The sequence below is a fragment of the Battus philenor genome, unplaced genomic scaffold (genome assembly GCF_028537555.1).
Source record: "Battus philenor isolate CCGP_79_NKW_IND1 unplaced genomic scaffold, ilBatPhil1.0.hap1 SCAF_23, whole genome shotgun sequence".
Classification (NCBI taxonomy): Eukaryota; Metazoa; Arthropoda; class Insecta; order Lepidoptera; family Papilionidae; genus Battus; species Battus philenor.
In genome coordinates this window covers 5,235,659-5,257,237 of record NW_027181686.1, presented here as the reverse complement: position 1 = coordinate 5,257,237, position 21,579 = coordinate 5,235,659, and the positions used below count along the sequence as shown (strand labels likewise).

The window sequence follows — 21,579 nt, the reverse complement described above, 5'->3', positions numbered from 1 at the left end:
GCGACAAAGCAAATTCTTGCAAAACGTCTTGAATAATAAATTCAATTATAGGTTCAATACGATGCATAATGGTATGCCAAAATTGCATAGGTCGTTTCAAATTACTGTTCCACGATAAATTATTGAAGATTAGGATGGTGGAATCTTTCATTGATAACACGTTTACTTTATCTATTAGTTTATTATTTAATAAATATTTTTAACGTTAAATTATAAGATTTCTATTACTATGCAAATTTAAATATGTAAATTAATAGTAATAACATAGTGTAAGACAACTGCTTCATTATCAGTAACAACAACCACAGTGGCATGGAGGTGGTTCCAAAGGCTTTGGTTCTAATGTGACGGGAACTGGGGCTGGAACCATAAAGGCTGTCATGGGTAGACCCGGTGGTGGTGGAGGAGCGCAACACGGTGGTGGTGCTGGTGGGACAAGGGATATTACTATAGGTGCTGGCGCTGGTGGTGGAAGACAAGTTGGAGGTGGAGGTAACATAAAAGGAGCTGGCGCCGGTGCTGGTAAGAAACAAGGCGAGGCTGGTGGGGCCGGTAGAACTATAGGGGCTGGAGGAGCAGGGAGAAATAAAGGTGCTGGTGGTGGGGCCGGGAGTATAAGTGGTGGTTGCGGCGGTAAACACAGCGGTGATGGTGGAGGAGCCGCAAGTATAATCGGTGGCATTGCCGATAGCGCAGGCGGTGGTGCTGGTAAGATTAATGGCGGAGCTGGTGGGGGCAAGCAACTAGGTGGTGGCGCAGCGGGCATTAACACCAGAGTTGGTGGCGGAGGCGGCGGTGCACCACATTTACTACACGGCGACTCTTTCTTCTCTGTAAAACAATTTTTCAATTAAGAGCATATATATATGGGAGCATTGCTGAGGTTTCTTACATCTTCTTTTCGCTTTTCCCATCGCAAACGATTTTTGAATTTAAAGTAATTTAGCAACCGTCTAAGTGGAGGATCGGCCCTACAGGATGCTCGATGACTCGATTTCAACGAGGCTGGTTGGTCTACGAAAGGCTGTAAAATATTTTGTATGATGCTTAACGAGACGGCAATAAGTTGCCGTCTCGTCGTTCGAAGACTCAAACACGTGTCTCGGAGTCCAGACGGCGCGGTGTCTGAATGTGTCGAGTGAGATTGATTTATATATGGTAACGCCTACAATCAACGAGTTTGTGTGATGAACAATGGTCAAAGTGATAGAGTTTTAGGTCGTTGGCGATTCTTCGGTCGAAGATGAGATCCAGGGTGTGATAGGGATGATATTATTATATATTTACAATTTCGAACCACACGCAATGACAACAATTATATCACTGATGGCGTCTAAATTCAAATTGGTAAACGAATTTAAACATGCGCATCAATAATTACAGTCAAAAGTATTGCGTTCGTATTGGCTAATAATACTGAGCGCTGTTACGTGAACGATATATAGTATTTATAACGAAATTTTGTACTACTCGGAATATTATATCTTTTAAAACATTTTATACTTACCTAGTTTAGCAGCTAGAAGTGGTTTTAATAATCTGAAATAAATCATATTTATTTCACAGATTACAATATACACTGATACATTAAAATTATTAAAACTTAGATACAATTATAAAAAAAAATTGAAACAGGAAAACCATATGCTTATTTCTATAAAGGTTTAGTGTAGTTAGTAATATAAATAAAGGTTGATTTCAATGAAAAAAAAAAAAAAATTTCATACTATTATAAATTATCTACGATTTTAAATAATTCTACGTTTTGGTAGTTGATACTTTAATTTGCCATCGATTTCTATTAAAAAAAATTACAACTATTCAATACTTACGTAGCAAGCACAGCTTTGTTACATTCCTTCATCTCCTTCAATGCTTCTAGCTGTGGGAAAAATGTTACTTATTTAAGTAAATAAATGACATCTTTAATCTCATTCAAATTTTAAGGACCTGTAATAAACAGTTCTTGTTATTTGTACGTAATCAGAATGATTCGTTATAGGATATTAATTGTTGTGAGGTACAATGTTTTTAACATACATATCCCAATGTATTTGCAAACTGAAGTGGCTGTGGGTAAATCATATAATGCACAGATCAGATGGCCGCTGGGGCCTTAAGGTTGTGGAGTACATATCTCGAACATGTAAGTACTTCGTGGGACGCTCACAGATGTAACGACTCTACTAAGTGCGTTGTAAGACGCTAGTGTTATTGGATATCTATGGGGTAGTGTATGTCTAGTAGTGCGCCCTACACTACTGTAATAATGACGATGGTGAAATCATGTAAGATTAAAATTTAATTTAATTTTGTACGATATTTGAACAAATCTTTGATCATTACAGTTAATTTCAGTTTCTCTTAAATGATTAAATTAAATAAGCCAAATAAGACCAAGAGTCTCTATATTGAAAGAACTGAAAATAAAAAGCACACAACAAGTCTTTAATCTGTCTGCATAAGCTACTTTTCACTGCGTGATTTTGGTAATATTGTTAGTAAGAGATCAAGTGGCCAAAAATCCAAAAAGTGGTCACATCATCATATTAAATATTGGAATGTAACAGTTGGAAACAGCTAACTGACGGAGTCAAAAGCAGCAACGATCCTCAGCAGTGAAGGAAAAGATCAGAGATAAATATAGCACACTTTCGTTAAAAATTTTTGAGCATAAGCTATGATGGTATATGGAAGTTTAAATAAAGAATGATTGAATCACATACCAAACATATTTTCTTCTCACTGCAAGCTTTTACATTGACGGATACAATAAAAAGCAAGCTTATAGAGGACCAAAAAACCTTTTTAGCCCTCATTACAACTCCTTTCAAATCAAACGTAAAATTAATTATGCATTGTACAAATGTCGATACGTATTTATGTAGTCTTCAACCATATTTCGTTCATACCCCAGATAAGTCGCATGATAAACTGTTAGGAAATTTTAAAAAAAAATTTCTATACCCAGATTGGACGTGCCGATAGGTAAAAAATATAGCAGGTAAACATATTTCATTGCCGTTCATTATCTCAATTTAATATGCAAGTATCTGTTATTTATCAGTTTCAGGTATTGTGCAAATGTTAAAAATTTTTTTAGTTACAATATGAAGTTTGGTGTATTTCCTGTATGTAGTAATACTTGAAATATAATATATTTGTGGATACCAGAAGTAATTACATATATAGAAAGCTCAATCTCACCCAGAACGATGAAGAGAGCTATGCTCTGAGCTTCGCTGTTCGATCGAATGAGCTGATCCGCAGAGGAACCTAAGAACTTACCTCGAAAATAGTGGTCTAATGAGACAGTGGGCGATGCACATTTCTCGTGCAATCGCCACCAAGTGAACTGACGACATAGTAAAGATCGCGGATAGCCGTTCGATAAGCAGCGTTAAACTAGTTATAGTGCCCATCCTAAGGATAGGCCTCTATACCTTGCAGTATGTGTCTATCGGCATGACGGATGTCAGAGAAGTTTGGTTTTAAGACGATCCTACCTTGCGGTACACCCATCGAAATAATGATTACATTGCAAATCTAATTTCTCTATCACACAATTCCTAGAAATTCAAATGTTACTTGACCGCCTTGATTATATAATTTCAGTGCTTTATTTTTTGTGACGACATAATAATTGGCATTTCCCTTCGCTATTGTTTTTATAAGTGCGTAACTATATTCTATCAAATATAACGTAACAAGTTGGACCTTTGTGCTATCTTAATTCGAAAATTAGATCTCATTGAAAATTCCTTATACATGTAATAATTTATTATGGCAAGTTCCCTACCTTTTTTCTTGTTTTTTTCCTTACCTTCTTCCCAACTTTGCCTGAGATGTATAAAACTGAGAAGAGACAAAATCAATAACATAAATCTTAACTACTGATCGATTATTATCTAATTAATTATTTTGATTTTTATTCCAGCATTGGTTTTCGCCCACGTATGATCTTAATTGTGAAATCCTCCATCCCTTGATTGCCTAGCGTATAACGAAATTATAAAATATAAATATATTTTATACGTTCATTACAAATAAATATTTCTTATTTATTATCAGAAGGAGTATATTGTTTTAATTCTTAAGATTCCAAAATTTAATGTAATACTGCGCATAAAATACAGACATCAATTTTCTTCATCCTTGTTTACTTATTTCGACGTATTGTTTATTTGATTACAATATTTAAAGAAATTACCGCGAGAATTTCGCATTTGGAAAATCTCTAGTTTTATTCGTGCAAAGAGGCAGAGGAGTAGCTGTGCGGCGCTGATGCTTGCCGATTCCTCGACGTTCACTCGAAAGTGAAGTAACTCGAAGAGTATCTTCTGACTTTTACCTGCTAGTTACCCTGAATGCTTCTTCTGCTATTTAGCTAATTTCACTACTTTACAGTTTTAGAAATGAAATTCGCAGAAGAACCAATTCGCAAGACCGATCATTGCAGCGATCTTTAATGGAGGCCTAAGCCTTGCGACGGGCTCTGTCGGCTGATATGATGATGACGATTGCTTCATATAATAAATAAAAATAAAACAATATTAGCAATTTAAATGTGAAATTCCCCTGTAATACGTTTAAAACATTACATAATAAATGCAATTGTTTTTCAATACGTGTTTAATCAGATGGTAAACGAAGATAAGACACCCATTGTTATGTCTAAATTTCATTGTATATAAATCGAAATGAAATTGCGTCTGGTTTTAAACCACTGAATAGCTTTATTAACACCTGCAATGTATCAATTTAACGCATTTTGCTTCTTTTTATTTGTAAGTCCATATATTTTTTTATGTAATATTTACACATGTAGTTGAATTACAATGAATCATATTTTACAGGTACAGCTTGCCAACGGTTTGTACTATGAAAGAAAAGCACAAAAGAGTTGTTTACGGCGTTTACCATTTAGTGTAGAAGTAGATTCGTCTGTTGAAACTAATATATGCCCGGCCGAAAATATTCCAAAATCAATTGATAAAACTTTCGTGTCAAGAGATTCAGTTCCGTCAAAATCAAGAAAACGGAGATCTCTGCTATTACCAGGATTGCCTTTATTACCACCATTACTACTACCACCCCCTATTCCTAAATTACCAATATTACCTCTTCTTCCATTACCTCTTCCTCTACCGTCTCTGGCTCCCTTAAGAAAATTCAAAAAAACCCTCAAACCATTGAAAGTTCCAATATTGGGGAAAAGGTCAGTACTATCCAAAAACTTAGGATCGAAGCTTAAACCTATTAAAGTTCCTGGGTTGGATCTAAAAGCAGGAAAGAGAAGAATTTTAAATAACCTTATTAAATTAAAGAGAAAAGGTTCTTTGACTACTGATGAATTCATTCGATTCAGAAAGCTTCTCTTAAGATAAATCTTAATCGAAAATGCTAAAATATATAGTAACGTTTCTCAAATTATGTCGTTAAAATTTTGACAGAATTATCCACATCATATAATATCGAAACTTTTTTGATAAATCTGAATGCGAGCAAAATTGCTAATCATATCAACTCAGATACACCGGTAGAGAAAAACAGTAAGTGTGAACAGCAACGAGAATATTATAAAGAAGTGAAATACCTACAAAATATATTTAGAAGAATAAGAAGATAAAAAGAAGAAAGTGACAGTATATTATAAGTTATTGTTATAAACTTCCACTAACAAATATTTATACACACAAGCATCCCAAGTTCTTAACAAATTTTTGCATGTAGTAAGTATCAGTAAAAAGTTTTTAAAATGATCTTATTACATGCCATACACAAATTGAAATGCCTGAGATCTGTTTGAGGAGCCTCAGGGTTTCTCCAATAAATAGATTCCTAGACGAACGCAAGTTACCGACATAGTGCAGCAGACATGTTGAAAAGACAGTGGAAAGGTCACGTAGTGCACAGAACATTTGCCCAATGGGGCGTTAAGATTCAGGAGTACTGGCCACGGAAAAGCAGGCTTAGTGTAGAATGTTCATCCACACAGTAAGTATAAAACGAAACTACATAAAGGTTTCCTACTGGTCCTATAAAGAATCTACGGAGAAGTCTTATGTCCAGCAGTGGGCGACTCGCAGCTGAAATTATGATGATGGGCGAATTTTACTGTTGTCGCACTGTCATCCTGAGGTTTTGACCGGAGATTTTTAGTGAAATTGCAGCTGTAACCTCCTTTTATCGATTGATTTTACACTGTATTTTACGTTTGCTTGTAAGTGGTTGTGCAATTAATTCTACACCAGTGTAAACGCTTCATATTTTTATTGTAAAATTGTAATAACTGTAAGCTGACCTAATTGAATAAATTATTTAATAGTTTTAATACATATGTTTTTACCCATAAATATTAAAGGCAATAATTAAAATGTAAAAAAAATTACGATTTATTTTCTTTTTATATTAAAATCATTGCTTTCTTTGATCAAACCGTTGAAATAAATTCAGATTATACCTCTTTTTATTATTTTAACAACTCCTGTTAAAATATTCAAAATTGCTCACTTATTTACTTTTGTACGGTGTATTGATTATTTAGTATCGACCCTTTCACATACTCGTAGATTTTTAATTAAAATAATGATTCGGGGTTAAAGTCAAGTATATTGTAATCAATGTAAATATATTTTGAACTTTATTTTTGCTTGTACGCTAAGCAAGTTTAAAGTAGCGTTAAAAATAAAGGAATTGGTTTTTTAACTTCATATTCATTGACAGTTGACATGTAAAACAAAATGATTTATTGTGAATAACCACTTCTTAGATTGGCGAAAATAAAACACTTTTACGTACAAATAAAGCGGTTCTAATATCAATAATTTAATTTCTTACACTCTTTAGTATTTGTTTACATGCGGTTCGTTTTCCATTACTTTTGTTTTATACTTTTATCATTTATTGGACATTAAGATCTATTTAAACGAAAAACAATTTGATTTGGTTTTAATTTTTATGTCAATCGGTGAATGCACTATTCACCGATTTACTACTCTTTATTCTAAATAATGTGATTTTAATTAAACTTAAGATTAATTTTACATCACGCATTGCTTTTTACCCAGAATTTTGAAATTTAATCAAGCGTAATTCTTTTTGTAACCGTTAAGTTCAATTTTATTTATTTCCTGAATGAGTGCTTTCCTAACCGGATACTTGAGAATCAATGTTGTATTCCAGTAATTTCATCACCCTCCAGAAACGCTTACTCTATTACTCGGAGCTTATTCTTTTGTGTATTTAAAAGTAAATATTTTAAAACGAAACGGTGGCCATGTTTGAGTTTTACGAATCGATTGACTGAGTGCCACGAAGGGCTTTAACGATTGGATAATATTACTTAATAAAATATATTCTATTATTATTGTTGTATTCAATATTTGATTAACATTTTTTCGCTTGCTGCGATATGATTTTTTAAATCACAAGACCGAATATTCTTTCGTAAGGGCAAATTACGTCTTATGATGCTTAATATAAAACAGGATAGGTAACTGTTAAACATTTAAAAATAAACTTTATTGAGTGTAAAATTAAAATAGGTACAAAAATTGTTATCAATCTTAAATAAATAATATAAATACACATTTAATACACGTATGTCTTTAACTTAACATTAATTGTATTTCATACACTTAAGTAATTTTTTGCTGCTTTGTGCTAGCTGCGAGATGATTGACAGCTCGTGTTAGCATATCTTTTAATTTCCCGAAGAACGACAGTAGACTATGTGACCAAGGCCTGTCTTCAGCACGACAGGTGAAACACGGCTCCATTCCGTTTGGTTTTATCAGCGAATGCCTCATTAACAGACTGCCCTGTAAACAAAATATGAAATGTCTTAAGTATTGTTTGTATTGCATTAAAAAAATCAAAAGATAATTTACGGAATTCCGTGTAAAAAGGTGCATCTTAGAAATAAGCACAAAAAAGATCATCAGTCCAGCCCGATTCTCGGTACGCGGGCTGAGCTGGACTGACAATCCGCCGAATATAATGTTACTTTTTCTTTTAATAATTTGAGAAACCGTTACTCGTATTGTTCATAGTACAAAGATATCCAACCAATGCAAAAAATAGCACTCCCTCTACACATTTCTTAATACGATTAAAAATAAAGAAGCTCGAAGAACAGTTCAATTTGACAGAAAAGCAAATGGAATCAATTGATTTATACAAGACTAGTAGTGGTGAAGCACGAGCGGTAGAAGTAGTTCTAAAGTCAGGTCTACTATTCATTCCAGAAATTAATAAATGACTAAAGAGAAAGAAAACAATGCATCAAAAGTATAGCGGTTAAAAAAATTGTTATGGTGCGACAATTCATTTTATTATCATCATTATCATTTCAGCCGTAAGATATGCACTGCTGAACGTAGGCCTTCCTCAGATACTTCCAATCAACAAAACCTGAACCGATTGAAAGCGGCCTGCATGCAGTCTTTCGACGATCTTTCCCACTTCGCTGTCAACCTTGGTGGACATCTTATACTGCGCTTGGCGGTCTACAATCCGTCATTTACTGTTCAAAAAATGAATATTAATATTGTGTTATTAAATATACTACTTATTATGTTCGATAAGTTCCATATTGGTGCAAAGAAACTCCGAAGTGTATTAAGGTAAGAATAAAATTAATAAAATGTGTAAATAAATTTCCGAAGTTTTTCTATCTTTCATTGTTTTTTCTCGATAATCTTTATAATTACAATTCCGATTTATTTACATAAAAGTCATTATTAGAAGATCTTTATTGACGTATAAATAAAAAAAGTACAAACCTTCGCAACGGTGACAACGGCCATCACAATCAGGAACCAGATGAGTTGATTTCTTAATTTCATTCTCGTAATAAAATCTGACTAAGAGATACAAGAACAAACTTCCCGCATAGCAGCCGTTAGACAACCACTGCATTTCTGAACGGTTTCGTCTTAAAACACACAATCACGTATGATTGATAAGCCGGGACTGGATCTCGTTCTCTGTTATCGGGATCGGAGAGCTCGTACGCGAAGGCCGGCTCGTGCACGAAATGCTGACTCGGTATTATTGATTATACTCGAAACGTGATCGTCCATTCGTCTTTCTTAATCTTACACAATGCACCGAACAGAGCAGGCATGCCTCGATACGTGACCATCGCCGCGGCGTTACTTATAGTTAGTATCAAAACTAATTTTTACTTTTTTTTATTTTATTAAAAATTATTTGTAAATAATACAGTAACTCATTTAGACATTACTCTAATTACAGATAAAGATTTTTGAGTGCGCCCCTTTACCGCTACGTTTGACTATTGATTGTGGATCCAATGAAGAGGTAAGAGTTATTTTTTAAGATATTATTGGATAGCACAGTAGCTATTATTCAAAAGTAGCCAACTTGCTAATAAAGCAATAAGCTTGTTATAAATTTCCCTAGGCTTTATAAAATTAGTAACTTTTTGTGAACAGCTGTATACGGCTACGTTGTCTTGTTGGCGGACGACGATAGTGCAACAGTACACTTTTGTAGGCAATAGGATTATGTACAACTTGTTAATACACTTGTAGTCTCCGAATTATCATGTCATAAATTAACAAGTTTATTCATTAAAAATTTAAAAGCCTGTCTGTGTATATCGTCGGCTCTTCTTTGGACAGGTTAAATAAAGGGGGTTTGAATTCTACAAAGGCTAGCCCTATTTTATTTTGAAGGATTCCAATACAGAAGAGCTTAATTTGTATATATTTTCTATCTAATAAGCTAATCTGAATTTCTTCTCATGATGTATTTACATAGCTGAAAATGATCCGAACCGGGTAAACTAAAGTACCGGGTAAATAAACAAAATTGTAAATACAAAACTTCTACGTTTTTACCATTAAAAAGAGTCAAATAATTTCTGTTTACATATATATATAAACATATATATATATATATATACACATGTATATATATATTTTTATATATACATGTATATATAAAAATATATATGCTATAAGAGTTTACATTGAAAAAAAAAACAAAAAAAAAGAGAAAATTTATTGATTTAAAATCAAGTACAGAGCGCCAGTTATAACAATAACAGTAAGTAAAAGAGAAGAAACTAGTTTATAGAGTGGTACAAGGAATCTGGAACATATTTATTCAAGTTTTGTAGCAGAAGTATGTATGTATTTATGTGGGGCCTACCTACAAAATGACATGTGTGATGTCAAAACCCAAACAACCCAAAAACCCAAAACCCAATCCCAAACATAGTTTTCATTAAAAATATATACTTCTTGTCAGTAAGCAATAAAGCCTAGTAATAATAATAAAGACACATTTCACAATCAATAATTAGACGTTACAATACCTTATATAATTTCAGGACTATCAACCGATGTTCAGATCTTCATCAACGGAGCTACTTGGGACTTCTTATTTCGACGTAGACTCATTCTGCGCCATGATACAACGAGCTATACCTAAAGCAGTGATAGATGGAAGATTTGTTCCTGTCGAACCGGAGTATGATCAATCTGTATACGCCGACTCACAAGCACCACTGGCGATCGCACCACCTAAAGGCTTTGTACCGAGATTAGGTTTACACAAACTGAAAACACCAAAGTTGGGAATACCAAAAATAACTGTACCAAAGTTAAAACCATTACATAAACCTTCAAAGGCGCCCTTAGTTGGTTCACCTATGGCGATAGCTTCATTCAAAGTTAATGTTGACGAAGAAACAAGCGCAGAAAAAATGGAGAAATTTAAGAAAGGTGTCCAAAAGTTGCTGCATGTCGTCAAAGTGCTGGGGCAAATAGACCGGTATCTATCTGACAGAACACGAATAGTAGTAGATAAACTCTCAAAAACTTTTTCCGATTAATATAAAACACAGGTTGTGGATTTTAGATCTCAATATGAATGGACCCTAGCATCTACGTACTTACAAGAAATTCGCCGTATTTTAACGTTTATTTACATCGTAATACTACGATAAACATTTTAGATGACTGGGCGAATTTGTGATATTTCATAACGCCCCGTATTTGTCTATGGACCTATTACCGCCCTCTTGAAAACCTCCAGCATCCATCAGGGGAGGTGTCACCCCCGTGGGACAGTTAGATAATAAAGACTTATATTTTGTATTTTTGTTATAAATAATAATTTCTACATTTTGAGTTTTATTTCTTTTAAATAATATTACTGTATATAAAATTTGATTTATTTATCAGGAAAATTCGAGAAAAGATACTGGGAGCGCTATATGATAAGAGATATATTGTCTTTACGAAAACCGAACCTTTGATTAAAGAGCAAAATGAATTTTGATTATGAACTGGCAGACCGTATTCTATCTACTCCATGTCCTGAGATAATTCTATCCCAATCGGTGGAATCGACGATCTTATTTTGTATAAAATTGGAATTAAATTATTCTTATGATGACTTCTTTTCTAGCAAGAAAAGGCTTAGGTTTACTTTTATATGTAGGTGTCAGAATTTAAGGAGAGATTATACCGGACCGGATAAATAAATACATAAAAACAAGTTATATTTTTTACCATTCTTTTTTTTGTAAGTAAATTACTAATTTCATATTTCCTAATTTAATTTAAAAAAAAGAAACTATTATTTAGTTTTAATTTATGTTCTTGCATAGTTAACCTTTTTAGCGGACCTCGGAAAAATATGCGATTAATTAGTGATTGTATTCAATGAGCGTGGCTTAAAAATATGTTTGTCCGATAATCAGTGTGTTCCACAGTATTTGGTTCAAAAGACAATAAAAAAAGATGAGCAGTATGTAAAGGTGGTGCAAGGTGGCGGTTATGTAATGTACACTTTGATTTGTCCTTGATAACGTGACACGATACTTCTTATAGAAGGTTTTCTTACATTCTAAGCTTGGGTTGTAACGTGAAAACATTTCTATATTTGGAAATCGATCTTATTAAGCAATTTAGGTGCGTTGCTTACAGCATCGAGGTGCCAATGGCACTAGGTATCTTCGAGGTGGTATCTCTTACCCGCGCCACGACTACCATACATATGTCAGCGTACAGCAATCGGTATCCAAAAAAAAAAAACGTTAATACTAGGTCTAGCTGTACACGTCCTATGCCTGAAGTAATTATGATGATATATAAGAGATTGCACAATTTTATTTTAATGACATCAATGTTTAATTTTTAATACAGACTATGACTTTGTTTTTATATATATTTTTTTTATTTTCGTTTCATTTATATTCACGTATTTTATCGGCAAACTTTATAACGTACTAGCTGACCCGACAGATGTTGGCCTGACTATGAATAATCGCTTCGAAAGACTGTTTATTGTAATTCTTTTAGATACAATACAATGTTATTTCTTGTTTTCAATGAGTAAACAAATAATGTCGATATATTTTTCCAACACGGGACCAGACGGTGTACAATGCCACAAACTCAAGATTATTTATATTGCACGATATTCGTCATTACAAATGCAAGCCACATTAAAAATTTCTTTTTTTTGTAAGAACATTTACAAAGTATTAGAAAATCTATATAAGAGGATATGGCATCGACAGAATCGTTCTCAAGTTATTCCGTGACAAGGAAAATAGAGATTCATCATCATTACTTCAGACACAGGATATCCACAGCTGGTCATAGGCCTCAATCTTTTTAATAGGACTGATTGGAAGCGGTTTACATCCAGTGTCTTGTAGCGACTAACGAGTTCGAACCTTGTGAATGGACGACCTATGCTGGCTAGTCGCATCACATCTTTTTTTAATATTCTATTATTTATTGTGAGAAGCACAACCCAATCAATGTCGCGACTTTTAGTGAGGTATATGCCTTAAAGTGGCTATTGGCTAACATTTATTTATTTATTTATTTATTCCAAGGTTCTTCACAGCTGATAGGTTCGTATTTAACAAAATATTAACATTATTATATGAACTAAGACAATTACAAAGTACACTACATGTTTAATTCAATTTAAAAACTACGACGTAGACATAAAAGAAGAAAAAAGACTTAAGTTTATAGTAAATGACGATAGTGTATAATATTAAGTATGTTTATGTTTAGTGTGTATGTGCTGTGTGTGTTTGATTAATGATTGCTTTTATGTGTAATATGAAGTATGCTATTCTTTACATAGTATATATCGTATATAGCTTAAAGGTGGTATGTAAAAAAATTGTGTTACTTACTTTTTAATTTCTGTTTTACTAAAAGACGTAATGATAAAGATGATTTTTAATTATGTATTATGTATTTATAGGGACAAGAATACATAATAGAATTTTAATAAACATCTCTACGAGAAATTTATTAACTCTGTGAGCTACTTCATTCTAGCAATTCCTTTTAGTTTTTATAAACACGAAATACCGCACCTATACTGCAGATGATGTATTGTATGCTAATAAAGTGCTGTTGAACTTTCTTACTTTTTAAATGTTATTTAAATGAATGATACAGAATGAATTAATCACCGTTATATGTATAATTAAAGAATAGTAATGACATATATAAAGAATTCGAAGTGAACATGTCGCTTCAGTGTCAGTGTTTAGATACTCTAGATATATTGAATAATATTTCAAACGGAGCTCTAAAAGTAAGCATTTAATCAAAAATTAGTAAAACGCATTTTTTATAATATTTTGAATTAATTAGAAGGTCTATCGAAATTAAAGCATTTTGCATTTTACAGACCCAAGCATGGTACCGACGCCGCAGAAATTGGATACTCCCTGCAAAGGAATGGAGAATGGAGATGGAGTTGCCGACAGAGTCGTCATCTCGGGCATGTCCGGACTGTATCCGGATTCTCATCACGTTAAAGACTTAGCCGATATATTATATAACAAAGTAAGTTACTTTTGTTTAAATCAATGAAATCGTTTCTTAAAAAAAGGTGTATTTGTAGGAGAGTGTAGTGATTGTTAAGAAAGGCAGCCCCGTACTTATTTGTTCTCGATTACGACTCCGACTCAGCCCTGTCTACTCCAAGCGTAATGCATAATATAACTGACTCGCATCACAGTATATAGTTTATGCTAGCTATTTATAAAATTGTTAGTATACATGTTTCTTTTAAATTGTCGTTCTGGTGTTTTATTTAATGAACGGTTGACCTTACACTTTTAACGCTACTACGTTTAGCATTTCCTTAACGTTAGTAGATTAAATTTTAATAAAACTTTAAATTTATTACTTAGATTAAAACCTCTTTGATTGCCAGTCAACTTTATTTTAGTCTTTTGCTTTGTATAACCAGTCCCCAAGGGTTTCCGAAATATTAATTTTTCGTTGATAATAGTGTTTACCTCAACAGCGCGCGATGAGCCTAGTCCATCACTACTTAAGTCTAAGATCATTTATATCATCATCATCACCATTTCAGCCATAAAATGTCCACTGCTGGACATACGTCTGACTAAAACCGATTGAAAACAGCCGTAGTCGTTTTCGCTTGACGTCTTTTAATCAGAATTTTGGATTTATTTTTGAAAAAATTGTGAGTGAAATAAAAATATAATTTTAACCCGACTGAGTAATGATTGAATTGATCTTTTTTGCAGGGGATCAAAGTTTAACTTCGATATTCCTCGGTCTAGCTATGTGATATTCAATCGTACTCGCCGAAAAAGTGTTCGTGTTGTGTCGTGATGGGGTTTCCTGGGCACCTCGGAGAAACACACACACACTTTGATGTAACTAGGCACATCCCGGGACAGACTCTACCATCAACCTTACATGTTTCTTCTTAAGATTTTTACCTCGGTTTATCAAACGTAGTCCCCCATTCTCAACGCCCGTAAACTTAGTGAAATTCTGCGACAGCCCGGATATAATCATTAAAAAACCCTGACTGGCGTAAAATAAATAAAATTACCGATAAAATACTCGGATTAATAAAAATAATAAAAATAGCGATAGGGTGCAATCTTCGATAAGTGGTAATTAATCTGCTGCGTCACTATGCTGACTATACCACGAATAAATAACTTCCAGTTTTTATTTATAAATCTAAAAATAAATAAATAAGGGAAGTATTTATTAATACAAAGTTACTGGAGATATAGAGGTAGCTAATTATTTATACCAAGATACTAAAGGTACATAGGTAGCTTAATAGTACTGATAAGGATACAAAGGTATCTAATTAGTTACGACTAATGCCGTCTGTATAGTGCTTCAATTTATTATTGAGTTTTATTTTTTATTTTAAAATATAAAGAACATTGATAAATAATATTTTGCACAGAAAAATCCGATTTCGTCGAATCCTCGATGGAAGTACAATCACCCGGAGGTGGCACAGTATGCTGGAAAAGTGCCGGATCTGCACCTGTTCGATGCCCAGTTCTTCAAAGTGCACTACCGGCTCGGACACACCATGGACTCCATGTCACGCAAGTTACTCGAACAGGCGTATCAAGCTATTTACGATGCTGGTAAATTTATTAATGTTTTCGTTTTTTGTTGTCTTGCGATGTTCCCCTGGATACCCTACCGAGAGAGTGGTTAGAGAACATAATACATCACGCGGGATCAACGCAGTTCCAAAAAAAAAAATTTAAATCTCAAAATATGTCAGCTTTATTCACCGTTTACAAGCACGAAAGATGTTATAATATAGTACAGGTTAATTGGTTATAGGTGTAAAAGCTTGAATAGAGAGAATGTACAGCTCAGCAAAAAACTTCTTACCTTTAACACCTTTTTTCCACTAACCCTGTATAAAGTAATCATTCTGCAAAATGTTGTATTAATTATTTTTACTGTACAAATATATCATGTAGCAGTACAATGTTAGTTAGTATGCATGGTTAGTTGTAAATAATTATTCATTTTAAACATAGAAATACGAATTTTGATATCGCATTTTCTTACTGTATTATCTTTACGTTATCTATTATTTCTGAAACTATGGATTTTTGAATAGTTCCCGTATATTAATTGATGGTAAACGAGATATATATTCACCCCTTTTAAAGTTTTTACACCTGTACCCAATCACACTTTAGTATATATCAAATGCGCAGCTTCTCGAATGCAATCTCGAACTGGTAAACGCGGCGGGGGTAGCCCCCCTCCCCCCAAAGATGGACCGACGACATAGTCGCGGGTCGCGGGAGATCGCGGAAGGTCGCTGGATGTGGGCAACGCAAGACCTGTCATCGTAATAAAATTTAACGGAGGTCTAAGCCTGTAGTGGTAGGCGTATTCCAGCTGAAAAAAAAAAGTAAAGAAATGCACAAAAGGGGTCTCGCTTTTCATAAATACATGGCTGCAGGTGTGAGTGTTGGTCGTTTTTTACGAATACAAAAAGTCATGAACGTAGACATATGGTACACAAACCGCTGTGTCACGTTAGTTATTTTATTGTGAAGTCATACACTTTTACAAAACATTTTAAATTTTCATGGCACACTAAACGGAAAGCTACTAATAGAAAATATTTTAATTACATATTAAATATGTAACAATTAAAACACATTTAACTTGTATTAGAACAAAAAATAAGAGAATTTAGTTACGAACTTAATACGATTGTAGCCAATCAAACCCGCGATTAACGGTGTCGTATACCCGATGTTTAAAGGCTACCAAAATATTTGAATCAAAATATCATATAATGGAGTGTAAATAGGTGAATACATGTTAACGAAAATATATTATAGAAACTGTTTTTAATTAACATAGTTTTTATTGATAACTAAGTAGTTTATCTCCTATCAGCAACAAACATCGATGTTCTTTCAAAACGATACCTTTTACAATATGATCAAATATTTGTATGGCCCTGGCTTCTGATAGTTACTGAATATTTTTATGGACCTCTTTGTTCTCGCTGGCTAGGATTTTTTTGTTTCTTAATATTTTTTCCAATTTTAGATTTACTTACTATTGTTCTCTATCGTCCCTCACATTTTCTGCCTGTTTTCTTATCTCTTTCCTACATTTGCATAACCTAACCCAACCTTTTCCACATTTCTCACATTATTAATAAATTACATTTACATTTTTCATTTTATTATTTTCGTTTTTCTTTATTTATGATTAAAAGTCAATGTATTACAAAAGCTAGCGTCTTCTCAATTATAACTTAAATATATGGTCTATAGAGAATGCAGAAAATAATAATCTGGAAAGAGAGAAAACAAAGAACGGAAAATGTTCTTAGTTTAAATGGATTAATTTTCTCATTTAAGGTTTGAATCCGGAAAGTCTTTCCGGTAGAAAAATCGGTGTATTCGTCGGAACGTGTTTCTCTGAGACTGAGAAGGCTTCATTTTACATTTCTAAAACAAGAACTGGATTTGGTATAGCCGGGTAAGATTTTGGAATTTTATTTGATTAAAATGTTAAAATAACTTACGTACTATTTTACGTACATACAAAGTAATACTTTCCGTTCAAGCATGGGGCTATTGATCGCATCTTCAAAGCTTTTACACCTTTTTCCGCACACTTCGAATAAAGTGATCGATTTGACACTGTATCGGAATGTGGGAGGGCAATAACTTCTGGCAGTATAAAGTCTGCAGGAACATATTGTTTTGATTGACAGTTAAATCAAAAAACTCGTATAAAAGTGTATATATATATGTATGCCTGTTTGTGTATAAATTTAGGATGTCGACATTATCTATTTAGTTTGGTTCCAGTTCTTCTAGCTCATTAAACGAGCTGAAGAATAGTGGAATTAAAATATTACACATACATATATCTCAAAATTGTATTGCATTTTAAAATTGGTTAAAACAGCTGATTACACGAGCTTTCGTAGAAAGATAAATCTAATGAAAAGAGGACAAACAATATATAATGCACAGGTTTAGCATTTTGTTAAACTATATATGTATGTATATATATATATATATATAATTTACATACATATATGAGTATATGTATTTATGTACATGTATTTAATATACATCTACTTAATTTTCATCTTTAATGTTATGTTACTATAAACATCTAAGATTGACACGTATATGAAATATTGCGGCTTCATAGCAACAGTGCTTAATTTTACAATCTTCGTGCAGGTGTAACAAGGCTATGTTCGCCAATCGTATATCTTACTGGCTGAACGCAAAGGGGCCCTCGATGTCTATCGACGAGTCGTGCTGTAGCTCTTTGGCAGCGTTGGAGCAAGCTTATCTAGCGATGTCTAGAGGCGACTGTGAAGCTGCAATTGTGGGTGGCGGCAACATCTGCCTTCTTCCTCAGTCATCTATACACTTTGGAAGGTAAATTTCTTCGTTTTATGTTAATGTTTTATCACTTCCATTTCAGCCGAAGAACGTCCACTATATACATATATCTGCATCCAGCGTCTTCTGACGACCGTAATAAAGTCACCTGTCTATCTAATGAAAGAACGTCTTGCGCTGCGTTTGCCGCGGGGTATCTACTCCCGAACAAGTCCCAGTAACCGAAACTATTGTTTTGCGCCCTTTGCGCCCTGTTAACTGCCACTTCAGCAAACTGAACCACAGGGCTATGACGGTTATCTCGGATATATCTCACAATAACTTACCCGGCTGAAGGGGAATTCGATTTGAGTGTGTTCGCAACAAGAACTATGGTCCGATTATTTAGACCAGAGTATTACGGGGACCAGTAGTCTGCCTACTTTGCGAGCGGTAGTTACTGGTCATTAGTGTCGGATTCGGTGGCTACGTGGTCACCTCCAGACGACATGTATGTGGTTATCTTCACTGGTCTTGCGAAAGGGCCGGATATAGCTTGCAGGCTGGCAAACGGTAGGTTACCGCAGCGCGGGTAATTGCCTGCTCGGCAAGCTAAATAATGCCTACTGCAGGGTGTACTTTAAGCCAGATCCTGTTATGGGAATCGGAATGTGAGTGTGCCAGAAACCAACTTGTTTGGCGCACTGAGAGAAGATTGTATCGATGGAGCATTCTTGGTCATGTGTGGAAAATGAGTGTCTTATAACTTCATCACTTGCTTGGAGAGTCAGGTAGTGCGTTCTCAGACGGAGCACTCGCCTTAACTGCTGTCAGAGAAGGTGGAGGCAAGACCAATCTAGCTCTCTGACCTCGGGCAGGTATACTGTCCCTAATGGTATGATCTAATGGTTATATATAGTTATAAATAGGCAAAGAGGCTCCTTTACCTTCCACCAAATAATGACCCCTAATCAAACAATCTGATTATGTACATGTAACAAGTGTTGTTTATCACACAGCCAGAACATTAAAATATGATTAAATATGTAATTTAATCAAATTTAAGATTGTTCGTGGCGTTATATCAACCACGAACAATACTTTAACAAGTAACATTAATTTGCCGGGTCGTGGTCTCCTTTCCCGAAGTGTAAGTGCCTTATAATTGTTCCATATTTATACCCATTCAAATAGCATTCTTTATAACGTTAATTTACAGAATTATGAACATGAGCATGGATGGAAAAACCAGATCGTTTGATGAAAAAGCAACTGGCTGTGTAAGGTCTGAAGCTATCAACGTGCTATTTCTTCAAAAAGCGAAAGATGCTTTGAGGTAAGACACTCTAAAAATTATGTCACTGATAATATTTCATTCCAATCGGTCTTTCCTCCAATGCAAAACTAAAAATAACAGTTAAGGGAGTTGTCACATCGCCTCGGATTTAATTTATTTCGTTTTTACTTTTGGCAACAGGATAAATAGTTTGGTTATTTATCCTGTTACAAATACATATAACAAATTGAAGTTATTCAATGCTAATAAAAACAAATCAGTCTTACGAACTAACATTAAGATAATTATTTACAGAATATACGCCGACGTTATTCACGTCCAAAGTCGGTACACGCGTCTCCTGGATGGAGAATTTGGTCCCAAGTTTGGATTTTGTCGAGATCCTACGGACATGACTAAGTTTTTAAATGATTTCTACAAAGATGCTAGAGTATCACCAAAGGAAGTTGAATACGTTGAAGCATTTGGATCAGGTATCTCATGAATTCTTTTTCACGCAATCTACAAAAATTCTGGCATACATCTTAAATCTCACCATTTCTTCGATATCATGTAAATTGATATGACCACACATTTTGAACAAAACAAAATTTAATCTAAATAAACTATTTATTCCTTTTTTTATTCTTACATTTTAATTTAACTTCTATATAAATTAAAGATCTTATTTTTTTTACAAAACTGTGAAAGGAAAGTACGTGATTAAAAATTAAAAAAAATAGTTAATATGTAATAGAGGGTGTTATCGGTATTTCTTACAGTCAATACTTAGATATACGTGGATCTTAGTACTATACTTATTTGAGTCTAAAGACAAACAGAAATAAATTAAATACACCATATATACACCAAAAATTTTATTATTGCTTTTATTCAAATCTATACATTACATACATATTAACAAATAAGAGAAAAGAAGTAGTAGCGTAGCGGACTTTGACTTGTGATGCAGGTCGAGGGTTCAATACCCTGGATACACTCTTAAATAATTCACATTTTATTTGCTAATTATATAGAATTGCGTCTGCTCACAAACAAGTTTCTAGAGGATTGGCAGCAGCGTCCTCGGTGTACTCTAGTACCAAACTGTGATCGCCAACCCTACTGCCATGGGTTGCGATTATGGTATATCTCTCCTTATATGTCTTTGGGGGAGGACTATGTATTATAACGGGCGTCTACGGGCTGAAACAACAGATATGTCAATAGATATAAATATATTAAAAATATACATTTTTATTTAATAATGACTTTGGTCATGATTTAAACAGTTAATATTTATTTAATACAAAATATTTTCGGTTACAATGATTAAAAAAATATATCATTGACGAAATTATTAAAAGAAAAGATATTCATTTTATAATGAACTTTAACGTCTTTAGTACGGGCTCAAAGGAAGACTAAACAAAACTACTAGACTAGTCTTCCTCAGATAACTTTAACGAATAAAATCCTAAGCCTAAAGTCTTTTAAGTAATCCCGTGTATATCGCGATACTGTTTAACAATATACACAAACGATATCAGACGACTGTGATTAACAATCCTCTAGAAATCACGTATTTAAGTTCGTGATTCTTTCTAAGGTCGAATCGGACTGACGATTGGCCGAGTGCGGTGTGACTTTTCACACAACTAATAAAGAAACCTTTGCTCGGTTATCTGTTCTCCGTACAATAGTGCCTGGCGTACGGTACTTCTTTTCACCACGATAGTTATTGCAATTACATAATCATCTCGTATTCTAAACAATAGCATCACACTTAAGTATTTATGTCAAAAAAAATTGCCTACAGCTGTACCAGATGCCGATAAAGCCGAATTAGATTCAATCGATGCAGTATTCTGCAAAGACAGAAACGATCAACTACTTGTTGGTAGCATTATGTCAAATATTGGTTACTGCGAAGCAGCGTCAGGCATTTCTTCTGTAACAAAGGTAAATACTTGTAGACTGGCTAATGATTCATCATCATCATCATTGACGTTGAATGCTTGGATAGGCCCAAATCCAGCGTCTTACAATGGCCTTAACAGTCATTGGTCTACCTTGAGGAGGTATAAGAACCTTGCGACCCCAG

The 21,579-nt window shown here is 34.0% G+C and overlaps 3 protein-coding genes across 3 annotated transcripts in view; 2 read left to right on the top strand and 1 right to left on the bottom strand.

The window, feature by feature from the left end:
- Positions 1–289: 289 nt before the first annotated feature.
- Positions 290–2,819, bottom strand: LOC137924366 (uncharacterized). Its single transcript, XM_068767760.1, has 4 exons — positions 2,727–2,819; positions 1,833–1,882; positions 1,508–1,539; positions 290–831 (listed from the first exon to the last, which is right to left on the bottom strand). The coding sequence occupies exons 1-4, from the start codon at positions 2,817–2,819 to the stop codon at positions 290–292; spliced, it is 717 nt and encodes a 238-aa protein (XP_068623861.1).
- Positions 2,820–9,128: 6,309 nt separating this feature from the next.
- On the top strand, positions 9,129–10,867 carry LOC137924365 (uncharacterized). The gene is made up of 3 exons (XM_068767759.1): positions 9,129–9,167; positions 9,262–9,327; positions 10,364–10,867. The coding sequence occupies exons 1-3, from the start codon at positions 9,129–9,131 to the stop codon at positions 10,865–10,867; spliced, it is 609 nt and encodes a 202-aa protein (XP_068623860.1).
- Positions 10,868–13,534: 2,667 nt separating this feature from the next.
- The window catches only part of LOC137924059 (fatty acid synthase-like), a 37,864-nt gene continuing 29,819 nt past the window's right edge, over positions 13,535–21,579 (top strand). Inside the window, exons 1-8 of the mRNA XM_068767374.1 lie at positions 13,535–13,608; positions 13,705–13,862; positions 15,262–15,451; positions 17,213–17,333; positions 18,053–18,256; positions 19,419–19,535; positions 19,791–19,969; positions 21,295–21,437. Of these exons, the coding sequence (XP_068623475.1) occupies positions 13,713–13,862; positions 15,262–15,451; positions 17,213–17,333; positions 18,053–18,256; positions 19,419–19,535; positions 19,791–19,969; positions 21,295–21,437 (1,104 nt within the window). The 5' untranslated portion in view covers positions 13,535–13,608; positions 13,705–13,712. The remainder of the gene's footprint in view (positions 13,609–13,704; positions 13,863–15,261; positions 15,452–17,212; positions 17,334–18,052; positions 18,257–19,418; positions 19,536–19,790; positions 19,970–21,294; positions 21,438–21,579) is intronic.